At 43.0% G+C, this 12,258-nt stretch overlaps 2 protein-coding genes and 1 long non-coding RNA gene across 5 annotated transcripts; 1 reads left to right on the plus strand and 2 right to left on the minus strand.

Annotated features, from left to right (window-relative positions):
• Nucleotides 1-36: 36 nt before the first annotated feature.
• On the plus strand, nucleotides 37-7,041 carry LOC112282687 (uncharacterized). 3 transcript variants are annotated; one of them, XM_024520640.3, is made up of 12 exons: nucleotides 37-174; nucleotides 448-497; nucleotides 1,399-2,340; nucleotides 2,909-3,106; nucleotides 3,333-3,542; nucleotides 3,966-4,055; nucleotides 4,430-4,630; nucleotides 4,758-4,970; nucleotides 5,171-5,349; nucleotides 5,647-5,887; nucleotides 6,146-6,398; nucleotides 6,535-7,041. In XM_024520640.3, exons 3-12 carry the CDS (start codon nucleotides 1,417-1,419, stop codon nucleotides 6,795-6,797), a joined length of 2,772 nt encoding a protein of 923 aa, XP_024376408.1. In that variant the 5' UTR covers nucleotides 37-174; nucleotides 448-497; nucleotides 1,399-1,416; the 3' UTR covers nucleotides 6,798-7,041. The 3 variants fall into 3 exon arrangements, with proteins under 3 accessions (XP_024376408.1, XP_024376409.1, XP_073390278.1); XM_024520641.3 differs by lacking the exon at nucleotides 37-174 and adding an exon at nucleotides 223-362; XM_073534177.2 differs by lacking the exons at nucleotides 37-174; nucleotides 448-497 and adding an exon at nucleotides 1,171-1,289.
• Nucleotides 7,042-7,934: 893 nt separating this feature from the next.
• On the minus strand, nucleotides 7,935-10,001 carry LOC112282688 (putative arabinosyltransferase ARAD1). The gene is made up of 2 exons (XM_024520644.3): nucleotides 8,770-10,001; nucleotides 7,935-8,438 (listed from the first exon to the last, which is right to left on the minus strand). The coding sequence occupies exons 1-2, from the start codon at nucleotides 9,847-9,849 to the stop codon at nucleotides 7,935-7,937; spliced, it is 1,584 nt and encodes a 527-aa protein (XP_024376412.1). The 5' UTR covers nucleotides 9,850-10,001.
• A 136-nt stretch (nucleotides 10,002-10,137) lies between these two features.
• On the minus strand, nucleotides 10,138-10,976 carry LOC149989269 (uncharacterized). Its single transcript, XR_016502966.1, has 2 exons — nucleotides 10,738-10,976; nucleotides 10,138-10,466 (listed from the first exon to the last, which is right to left on the minus strand). It is a non-coding gene; the product is annotated as an uncharacterized LOC149989269 (long non-coding RNA).
• Nucleotides 10,977-12,258: the final 1,282 nt, after the last annotated feature.

Consider the following 12,258-nt stretch of genomic DNA (forward strand, 5'->3'; position numbering starts at 1 on the left):
GCCGTCGATTTTAGTGACCGATCCCAGCCGTACTCGCTATAATATGATGTATTTTGGGGTCGAAGATGTGACAGAGTTTTTCGGTGATTCTGGTCGTTGCGTTTCAAGTGAGACAGCAGTAGGAGATTCAAGTAGTTGAGAATATTAATCGGGTGTGCATGAAAAGTTGATCAGGTGATTGAGCCTTACAGGAAAGCGTGCGTGTAGACAAACGCGAGCAGTCTGATAGATCTGTTGTAGTTGGATTTCGATCAGAAGCGGCTCATTTTGTGTTGAGATTGTGAAGGATAGTTGTGGACGATCTAGTGGTTGCTCTAGTGAACTCGGGAGGCAGGACTTCAAATTCTGACTCTATGCTGAAGGTCCTTTTTAATCTCGCAATTTATCGTCGTATAATTGTCGTTGCAGTTAGACAATAGCCTCTGATGTGTTGAAATTGTGGCGCAGAGTTCTTCGATGGCGGTGTGAGCAAGGAGTGAAGCTTCAAATTATCTTTTGTAAGATCCTACACCATGTTAACTTAGAAGAATCCTAGCTCTTGCTGTTTGTTTTAATTTTGCGAAATTGGTTATCCATTCTAGTACTGGATGAACACGATTGCCTTATTTGCAACCATTCCATCACGCATGGATTCTTCTCAAATGACGATGAGCTGTCTGAATTGCTTTCGGTACTACAACTAAGCTTATGACCTCAGACCTACTAGCAAAATTCTTGACCAATTTATTATGTGTAAGTTGCATCATTTATGCATAAGCAGCATGGAACATGTGAGTGACTAGGTCGTTACGTCGCTAGGTCGCTCGGCCGCTGAGTGTCTGTAGTGATAAACTCGTGGTGGCATACTTCGAGAATCCTAAACGGAGAACAAAATAATAAAATAATAAAGATAAAAATAAAAAGCGTCTAGACAGTGGGATCTTGTTCTCTACTCCATGATGTGTTTGAATAGTTATAACTGCATTCGTTAGGGCTTGTGGAAGCGACTTGTCCACGACAACCATTCGTCCAAAGTACTGAGTTGCTTACACTGTTCAACAAGGACACATGATGATCTCCTTCCTCATGTGGATCATCTCTTGTTCTTGCTGCTGTGCTCCAGCGTAGTCCCGGAAACTATTTCTTTGTTTTGAGGAAGAGTAGCCGCGGACATAGTGCTCTCTCAGGAGATGAAAGAGAATATGAATTTTTTGCACTTGATGTAGGTCAGTATCGATAATAGAAGCTGTAATAGGACGTGCATCTTTTAGAAGAAGATGGGGCATGCTTACCAGAAGACGAAACATTCGGTATATTTTATTCGTATTGATTCACTTTCTAGGAATAGCTGTAATCCTTCCATCTGTTTTCTTCATGCCTCGATGTTGCACTGTACTCTAACCGGTGGTCATTTCTCAGGATTGAAGTTTCTTCGAGATGGCAATCTTAGCGCCACATAACTGCAATGCAATAATCGGCAATTTTCCATCAACAAAATCCTCACATGCAGGACCTAAGAGCAGTACGTGTGTATATGGGGGTGTCGCTTTGTATGCAAGAGAAGGTATACACCTATCAAGTAATGTTTTCCGGAGAAATTTCCAAGACAATTTCAAGGGATTTTGGCGAAGAAATTCGAACAAAATTTCTCCCATTAACAAGAGTGTTCAGAAGAAACACTATGATTGTGTAGTGCCAGTCTGCTTTATGGAAAAGCTTCAAGCAGTGTACATGGCTCAATGTTGTTTGCAGCACCTGAACACTGACACACTCCTGGCAGTAGTCGATCCAGCAATTGATAACATTAAGAGTTCCCCAGAAGTGCAACATGCTCTTCACTCAATTCAGTCTGTATCACATTATTCAACTGCGCTACATCTGCGTGAATTTTTAACTGCAGCCTTGGATCATGTGGAGCAGTTCACATCACACATCATGAAGACCTTTGACAATATCGGTGTGAATACTTCAACCAATCAGCAACTTGTAGATCAAATTTGGGTATCCATGACGTCTGATCATGCGAACATGAGAGCCGGAGCTATACCTGGGGGAACTCCAGCACTTCTTACATCGATAGCTACCTTAACTGTAGTAGTTTCCTCTGCGCTTGAAAGTAAAGGGGATTTCTCGGAGGGACGCGATCTTCCATTACGATATGATGCAGACTTGATTGCTGCTTATTTCAAGAAAAGACCGATGGACATTGCGATGAGATCTACAAAAATCATGTTTGAATGCTCGAATTTAACTTTCAACATCTTGTTGGATAAGTACCTCGGGCGAGAACGACAGATGGAGCAAGTACGTGCTAGGGAGCTTGTTGAACTAATCACCAGGCTTGGACCTACTGCTGTGAAGGTACTTAACAGCCAATCACTTCGGACAATATGTTGAAGAATAATGATCATGTGTAAAATACCTTGAACGTGTGCAAACCGGGATAGTGTATAAAAACATAAAAAAATTATTAAGATAAACTTAAATTGATAGTATAAAAAAAAAAAGATGAAAATAAATTTCCAATATTTGAAGCTTTTAAATAGTACCCTCTTGATGCGTTAGGCGTGGTTAGAAAACAATCTAAAATCAGAGGTAAACTATGGTGGCTTTGCAAATTTTGGGCATGCAGGATCAAGATACCACATTCTGAAAAAAAATTTGGCATTTTTTTGATAAAAGAATGAGATTTTGGCACAATTTATGCTTTACGGCACAGGTCACCTTATCAATTAGTTGGTGGCATCTATGTCATTTAATAAAAGCGCGTGCCATCGACAAGAACTTAGACTAATGTAGTCAGGATAGGATCTGGGACATTGTTCTGAACTCACCCTTGACAGTCTTTGAAGAGTCTTGTATTCGACAAACATTTTAAACTAATGAGTACGGTGATAAAACGTTTTTGTTTATGTTTGAGTGCCATTAGATTGGTCAGGCATTGAGCATACGCCCCGACATAATGCCCCAAGTATATTTAGAGCAACTACAAAAACTTCAAGACCGAGTTCCTCCTTTCTCCAACGATGAGGCGAAGCAAATTATTTTAGAATCTCTTGGAAGACCCGCTGAAGAAATGTTTGAGGAGATGTCCGAACATCCGATTGCTGCTGCTTCCTTAGGACAGGTTTGTACACAGAAAAAAGTCAATTATGTGCGGCAATGAGTGATTTTGTATTCATTTAAGTTTTTAAGCAGTACAGATGAAGAAGAAGAAAGATTTGAGCATCTTCAAAACATGTCGTTTAGTCAAATGTAACGTATTCAACCTTACGAAACCTGTGGCTCATTTGGCAACAGGTTTTCAAAATGATGCATTTACTGATTTTCTTGAAGATATTTTGTGCTTTCAGGTGTACAAGGCAAAACTAAGAGAGAATGGAGTTCCGGTGGCAATCAAGGTGCAGCGACCTGGGGTTTTAGAAGGAATATCACGTGACCTGTTCTTGCTGAGAATTGGCGCATCGATATTTCAAAAAGTTCCTATAGTGCAATCTGATATGACTGGACTACTCGACAGCTGGGCTTTTCGGTTCTTTGATGAGCTCGATTATGTCAACGAGGTGGGCGATGCGTGCGATGTCACTTTAACCTTAATTTTAAATTTTTAAATGGAATTATATCTGTATCAAATGGTATCCTATCAGATTTCTACTTTTGGTAGTCAGAAGAAACATCTTTTACTGTAGAGAACTTCTATGGGAGAGTAACAGCGTCAAGGCCTTTTAACTTCATAATTTTAAGGAACCTATTTGAAAAATGAAAGATTCAAAGAAATTGCTGATGATAGTCATTAATCAGAAGTGTGGTGCTCCTCATCTGCTCCGACTGACAGCCTGTAGAAGACTGCTATATTTGTTGACCTTCTTGCATGTACTACTATTATCGGCTAACGACTCACTACGTGAGTGCCTGAGAACTTAGAAACCGTAATGTCGTCTAACTTGAGACTCCTTACCAAATTTTGTTTGAATTCTTTTACGCAGGCACACAATGCCATCCAGTTCTTAGAAAATATGAACTCTTTGCCTCAAGTCACCGTCCCTGAGATGTTCTTAAAGTACACATCACGCAAGGTTTGTAGTCCTTTCCCTTAAAACTTAACCAAAGGTAGCCTTGAGCACGTTTCAATTTCCTTTACCCTTAGTAAAACACTCCTAACAAAAGAGAAGATGCTGTGATTGAGGGATTTGATGTTATGGATATCCAAACCTAGAGAGCTTCTTGAAAGGGATTTATGTAGGTATAGTATTTAACATCTTTGATTGAAATGATGAACGCGAACACAACTCATTTGAGGGCTTAAAAACATTAGGCTCTGCAGAAATATATCGCTCGCTTGGACACTTTGCATTGGAGTTAACATTCTCTTCTATAATTTATAAGTAGATAATCGACTGGAGAACTGAACTACAAGTTAGTTTATTGAATTTGGAGAGTTGTTTCGCAGGTGCTGACGAGTGCATGGGTTGTCGGAGACAAACTCTCCGACAGTAATGCTGCCGACTTGTCCATGATCACAACAGCCATGAACTGCTACTTAGTGCAATTGCTGGAAAGCGGATTCCTTCATGCAGATCCACATCCTGGAAACCTTCTGAAAACTCCAGACGGTCGTCTTTGTGTACTGGATTTCGGACTCATGACTACGGTAGCCTTTTGAACTATAATATCGCCTTTTCATGAGCTAGCTTTACATGCAAATAAATTTGGTGACTTTTATCCTTTCGAGTCAAAGCTTTGAGCTAAATCGATAGCGAACTCTGTCTTCTTTGCAGGTTACTGAAGATCAGAGGTACACATTGATTGAATTCATATCCCACCTGATGAACTCCGATTATCCTCGTGTAGCAGATGATTTGGTAAGGCTTGGTTTTGTTCCTGAAGACAAAGCTGACCCTGCAAAAACAGCAGCTGCGGTTCCTCAACTCACTCGCGTAATGAGCCAACTTTTACAAGGTGGTGGTATTCGGAAGATAAATGTCCAGCAGGTTCGAAGCTAATCCAGTCTGCCTCAATACTAGATTGGATGTGGTTGAACAAGACACACTGATCCAATTTTCTACTCGCCCTTGAATTAGGCAAACTTTCCGAAGGATTAAAAAAACTGTAAATCACACATTCCATTATTAACTAAAACCAACACATTTAGTATATTTTAACATTAAAACAATTACTGACCCTTTTGCAGATGACTGAAGACATTACAAAGGTCGCGAAGGACTACATTTTTGTGATACCACCGTACTTTGCACTCATTCTCCGCGCTTTCTCAGTGCTGGAGGGAATTGGTTTAGACATAGACCCTGACTACAGTATCGTCAATGCATGTTATCCATACGTCTCCAAACGATTGCTCACTGATGACAGGTGAGTAAAAACATTATGATTCTCATGGCCACTTGCATCATTAGATGGCATATTTTGCGATTTCAAGCTTCAGTTCACGCCTAATTTAATTGAGAAGCAGCCAGCAATTTGTGTATTTTTTGCTGTTTTTCTTAACACAACTTCAACCCGTGTCTCCTTGGCTTGTAAATTGATTTTATTTTCTTTCTTTGTTGGGACACTCAACCCTCGATACCTCCACCAGAACGTATTGAATGGTCAGATGATTTGTAACGTATTAAATCTTCTAACTTATCAAAATGGATGTGTTTTGTGCAGTCCCCGAACAAGGCTTGCACTAAAGTATTTCCTATACGGAGAGAGCACCCAACTAGATATTCAGCGAGTGGAAGCATTAGCTTCGGGGTTTCAGAGCTTCCGAGACATTATGACTATGTCCCATGGTGGTCCGGCTTTGCCACCTCCAAAAGTGAATTACTTGGATCCCACTGCAAAGGAAGCCCTAAAGCTTCTGTTTGCACCCGAAGGCAGTTACATTCAGGAGCTTATTCTGACTGAGGTAATTTGGCAAATCTGAAAATCGCATTTACTTGCATAGTCTTGCTTCCATGCACATGATTTCTTTACATTTAAATTTTTTGAGTTGGTAAGTGAACGAGAATATGAGATTTTCTAGCCCAGATAGTCAAGACCCAAGCCATTCTTTGAAATGAATATCTGTCGCCATCACCTTTCACTTTGTTGGGAGGGTCCGACAAGCTCCGTATTTCGAATTGTTAATCGTTATAACTGACAAGGGTTTCTACTGTGCTTCCAGGTTGTTCGTGCTGTGGACGCACTATCTAGAGAAGCACTGGCCGAACTCTGGCAATTTTTTTCTCAACGCCTTAACTTATCTTCAACTCTGGCCATCCCAGGGTCGTGGCCTCTCCCCAGTTTTATATTTGGTGGTGTGCTTGGTGGTAGACAAATGGCCCAGCTGTCACCAGAAGATTACAAATCACTTGACTTAGTGCGGCGGTTATGGATGCTTGTTGAACCTCATCTTATGCGTCCCAGCACCGCCACAGGTATTGCATACACCTTCAAGTAGTTGCTTTTCACCGTTCCATATCAATCTCATTGAACTCTGAAGCCTAAATTCTAGTATGGTGGTGTTCAAGATGCTCGTAATATTCACTTGAAGATGACTTGATCTTGATTCAGAATTCGCCGACATTGCCCAAGATGTAGGGCCAGTGGTCAAGGATCTCCTCCCAGGCGTTAGAACTATCGCTCAACGTTTCGCCATTATGTTATTTCAGCGGCAAGCACTTCGATTAGCAGATGACCTTGATGGTCGTCACTCCGTGAGAGGCTGGGATGAAGATCCAGCAGCATTTGCTCGGAGAATTCGCCCATTTCAAGCCCGCTTGCAGCCTCCAAACCCACAACCCAGAAAACAACTACCACAATTGACTGGCCGTTGAAATGATCTGCATACAGTACAGAATGGATCTACTCCATGATGATCAAGTTCTATCGATTTGGAACTAATGTACACTAATATTTCAGATTTTTTACAATTTACTGTAGGCTGGCTAATCAATTCTTTCCATGAAATTTGTATGCTCAATGGACGTTCGATTGGGTTTTGAAATGCACTTGGGTGCTGTGAAGCATAACACTGTATTGTTCTGGCGTCTTTATCATTACTGTACATTCATCTTACCATATTGTTCGACCTCTTGACCTGGTAGTTGGTGATTTGCATCTGGAAACTTGGGCTGTGAGTCAATTATTCCAGGGAACTGAATTTAGCTCGGAGAGGTAACTATTTTATTTAACAATTCAGGTGCTTTTAAACCTGCAACTTCATTGCTATAATATCCTCAGCAGCAGATGGTTGAGCCTCTGACCTAAACCTTGTGCTTCAATCAATTAATGAACTTTTCCTCACTGCAAGCCGTCACGCATGTGAAAGAATCTTCTATTAGTAAGACTAGCCTGATCCTTAGAATATTATGCCCTTACCTATTCTTTTACGCTGACCATAGAAAGATTACAAGTGTTCCCAACCAAGTCTGAGACAATCTGTGCTCATCTTGGGATCCTTCTTTGCCAATTGGTTTCTTTTGGACTTTAACTTAACGCAGCCCTATGTCACTTACGTGGAAGTACAAGCTGTACCGAGGAGCGGCGTCTCTGTTCAAGGCTCTTCCATGAATGTCTCCATTCAGTATCGAAAACTCCTCGTCATGGCTATGAACGACGCACCTCATCGTCCTGACCTGCATCGAGGTTCCAGAGGCGCGAAACGAAAATACGGACATCTTACAATCCTTCCAGAAGCTGAAAAGGAACACGTAAAACCTCGCTGGAACCTATTTTCATGAGAGCCGTGTCCATGATTGAGAAAAGAATTTGGCAACCGGAAGAGGCTGGAAGCGGTGTCATATCAGGCTTCTTGAAATATTGAAAGTCAAAGTGGCACCATCTCTGTGAGGTGTTGTCCACAAAGGACCAGCATTAGCAACATAGAAGAACATTCTGTGGCGTACTCGAACCCAAAAACAACAAAGTGGGTCGGTTTTATTTTGCCAAACCTGGGTGGAATAAATTCTTGATCAAGTGCGCCATTGGTATCTTCTTTCCTTGTTAAGGTGCAGCCTGACTTTGTGAATTTTGCGGGCGATAGCTTTCCAGGTCATATGCACAGCGTCGTCTGGTTGCGTAGGGTATTGATATTTGAAATGGTGTTCCACTTGTTTCAGTGTGGCCCACATCTTGGTCCATTTTTCCCTACTTACTCCACGGAGCAGATCGATTATGAAATTGCTCTTAAGGGCGTCACTGGATTTTATGAAGATTGAGAAGGTGGAGTAGTTGAGGGTATCCTCGAACGGCACTTCAATGTCATCGCTGATGATGACGGGGACGCAATGACTAGCAATTGCGTCGAAGAGGCGATTAGAGGAAGGGGTATCCCCGGCTAAGTTGAGACAGAACTTGGAGTTCTGCATGCCCTCAGATGCGGAGCGGATTGCGCTGTTGGTGGTGTTACCTCCTTCAAAATGCACGTCCGGCTCGCCATTGAGGAGCTTGTATAGTTGTAGCCTTATGATTCCACCCTGCGCACGCAATATGTTTTCAAGAGATCGCTGTGGAAATGAATTTATTTGTATGGCTGAAGGATTAAGCTTCTGGTTAAGGACTACAATATATTGTACTGTGGACAAATTTGACTCGTCTTAAACCATGAATCTCAAAGAGCATCAAAGCAGAATCACTGCCTCGTCACAGATACAGAGAATATACCAGCTCACTTACAATCTAGTAGCAATATGGTCTCTGACAATCAGAGACATCATTAAAGAAAGGGATTGATCGCAATTATAAGAGCCTATAATCGAAAGACTATTACAACCGACAATTTCAGGTGGACATGCGTAGCAACCTTACCTCTTTCCTCATAATGGCTCCTTGGAAAAACAGAAGTGTCTTACGTTTCTCATACGAGATGGTAGCTTCAGCTTCGAAATCATTGACAACGTGCTTGTAAGGGGCTACGATATCTTTACCAATGTTGGCTACATCGGAGGCATATCGACCGAAATCTGCAACCACAAACATGGCTTTCCGCAAGTGATCCCTCATAAAATAGCCGCTATTGGGATGGTGGATCACAATCACATGGTCTACACCTCCAGAAGCTTGCCATGCAGGCTGCTTCTCTAGGAACTGCATCAGCTTTTCTTGCAGCTCTTGGTTCTTGTCCTCGCCAAGTGCCCTTTGTTCTGCTCTTGTGAACTTGTTATAGCTCAGTGAAGCAAAGAAAGGCACGAAAATCACATCAGCCGATCTCCAATTATCCACTCGAAATGCTGTGCACACACTCTGCCGGTCTGCCATGTTCGACGTAAGTAAGTCGGAAGTTAGCCAATATTCTACGCTGTGCTGCTTGTACAAGCCCCCTAGATACGGAGGTATGTCTGAAACGTTTCGCGGCCAGATTTGACCCTGGGAGTACGGTTGCTGCACAAGCATACCGTAGTGAAATTCAGATGGAAGATCGTACATGAACACTCTCAGAGTAGTGGCCTTCTCACTGCATCCTTCGGGAAACCCTGTGCCAAGTTCGGCAGAAGCTGTCTGTGAATCTTGTAATGAGAAACGACGTTGCAGCTTCGAGAATGAGTTGTATGACGTAGTACAGCCGTCATTCAACAAGAGTGTGGGACTCACGGATTTTGCAAACATGAGTGAGCCTGCAAAAGCAGTGATGGATAAAAGAAGGCAGACAGCAAGAATGTATCTTCTTGACGTTCTACACTCGTCTGATCCGCGGCATGGTCGAGCTTTCTGCACATCGTGAGAGTTCAACGGAAGGGAGAGGAACGTTGGGCTACCCGACCCTTTCTGTGAAACGCCTCCGGAATTTTCCTGATTCGGTGATTCTTTGCATAACAACCCCCGCTTCACAACTTTATCACCCCAGTGTAACTGCTCATAAATTGGATTAATCCTCTGTGACGAATTCATTATCTGTGTAGATGAATACTATACTTCAGCAATGTTCCTAGACAATATTGTGATGCTTTCCAGAATACTACTCCGAATAGAGAATGATTCTGCCAGACAAGCGAGGTGACAGAGTCGAAACCGTCTCCTTATCGCCCTCCGCAGCAGGCATCATTCTAGTGTTGACTATTACGTGCTCGCCCACATGTAGTGATATCGAAGGAAAAAGACTTTGAACTTAATCCGCCAGAAGATTCAGCGTCTTCCTACAACGATTGCAGCCAAAAGCTCGGCACTACCCAGAATAATCTCACGCCTGAGAACTTCGCAGATCCTAGTCTTATTTCTTCATGTCCCATACCTTCAAAAATAATACGACCAACTCAGGGCATATGTAAACACACGAAGTGTTACAACTTCGCTTCCTCCACTATATTGGCAAGCACAAAAGAACTCTACAGAAGAAAACCGTTTAAGTATGCCAGCAGAGATTCATGAATCAGATTGTCAACAATGAAGGCGAAGCCCGTTCTTCTAATTCGGCTATGGCGATACACTAAAGCAATCTGCTGTTTGCAGTCTCTTGCTGAACCGCTCAATCTAATAACGCCGAAAACCGTTCCGAACGAATCATGATGCTGTACAACAGTTCCAAACATCACGTTAAATCACAAGATCAAGCACATCGCACAACTGATCGCGATGCCTACGATAACTCATCAACTCATGTGATGTTGCAACTTCTTGACTCAATATAAAACTATTCAGAAACATAACCCTCAAACGAGACATGTAAAGAAATACTCCATAGGAAACTAGTCCAAGAAGGTCACAACCATGGATAAAGATCTAACACACCGTCGATCTCCTTCCCAGAAAAAAACTCACAGCCCCTCATCTGTCTCGCACCTTTAAGATCGACACCAAAATTCCAATTCCCTGCGACAGCTTCCCAAATGCAAACGTCACGGAAGTTCTAACTGGAATCACCCTCCAGAACTTGCCCCTCATTGTCCACCGACGGGTGACAGGCGCGAACCCACGCACAAGTTGCAGCGGGGGCAGCCAGTGACGAACTAAAAACAACCAAACGAACGCCGGACGAAAACCGCTAAAACCTTAGACGATTCGTGCACAGATGCTGGAGGCCCATGTGCGGTGCGAAGCTGCGCAATGCGAACCCGAAATTTAATCAACCCCCACGAAAGCGAGCTCCGATGGCCGTGACAAGAAATTCAATTTTTGTCTTACACGTCCCGCCTCTTTAATTAGCACTTCTACGTCGCGGCCCTCCGATGGCACATCGACGGCGTATATTCTCCCGACTCTCGCATCGTATCTAGGATTCATCCCGCGCGATTAGGGGAGTAGCGCGGCGAGATTGGATAGTTCGGATTGTTACACTGTCGACATGACGCTAGACTGATACAGTGGCGAACGTCCTGCTGTGCAACAGCATTGCACAGGTCTGTGTCAACGAGGCGCAATTCACAGATCCTCGGTCTCCAGCCATTGTCGCACTGGACTTGTGATCGTTTACAGTCCCTCGACCATCTCCGTGAAGTAACATGTGTTTTCATGTACAATTTTCCTGAAGAGTTTCCTCGCCGTTTTTTTTTGTGTTGTTATTCTTTTGTCATCCGGTGCCATTCTGTAGGGAGGTGTAACAGCAGCTTGCCTACAAGGCCGTGCTACAATCATGCACATAGCTTCAGCGCCGACTCGTCCACTCATCGACACTAGGGTTAAAGCTCAGTGACAAAAACTTGTCACGTTCTTTGTACACCCGAAGGTGATTTCTCAAACAAGCAAGCAACCCTGCTGCTGCACACGGAGTGTAACAGAATGGAAGGAAGGTTGCGTGGTGACGTGAGGCTTCAGCAGCAACGCATTGTTGGATTCATTTTCTTGTAGGAAATAGACAATAAGCTTTTGACAACTACTGCACCATATCCACTCCCAGTTGGGCCCCGCAGTGAACTGGCGTTGGACACCCGAAATGAGCCGTATCATCCGACTATGAACCATTATGTGGAAGAGACACCGAGAGTTGTTGTGCTTTTGGGTGCGTAGCAGGGAAGGCAAGAGTAGGTATTTGGCCATGAACGATTAGGTGCTCCCACCATGCAAAAGAACTAGTCGCTTGTTGACCTAATATTCGTCACTGCCCACCTCTTATCACATTGAGTGGCATTTTCAGGAATTGGGCGTAGATACCCATGTCTGTATTCATGGTTGCTGTGAGAGTTGAATGTGTTGTGCTGGGGTGAATGGATGTGAAGTGTTTGTTTCGTTTTCAGTTTGTGATTGGGGATAATAAAAACACTGTAACCAGAACCTCTGTAAGTAATGTCCAGCCCCAAAAGGATTCCGTTTCAGAAAGCTTCATGGATTTGGAGAGTAATGTGGTTTCCTACTTCAGATAGTCTG

This window comes from Physcomitrium patens, chromosome 5 (assembly GCF_059467195.1).
Source record: "Physcomitrium patens ecotype Gransden chromosome 5, ASM5946719v1, whole genome shotgun sequence".
NCBI lineage: Eukaryota > Viridiplantae > Streptophyta > Bryopsida > Funariales > Funariaceae > Physcomitrium > Physcomitrium patens.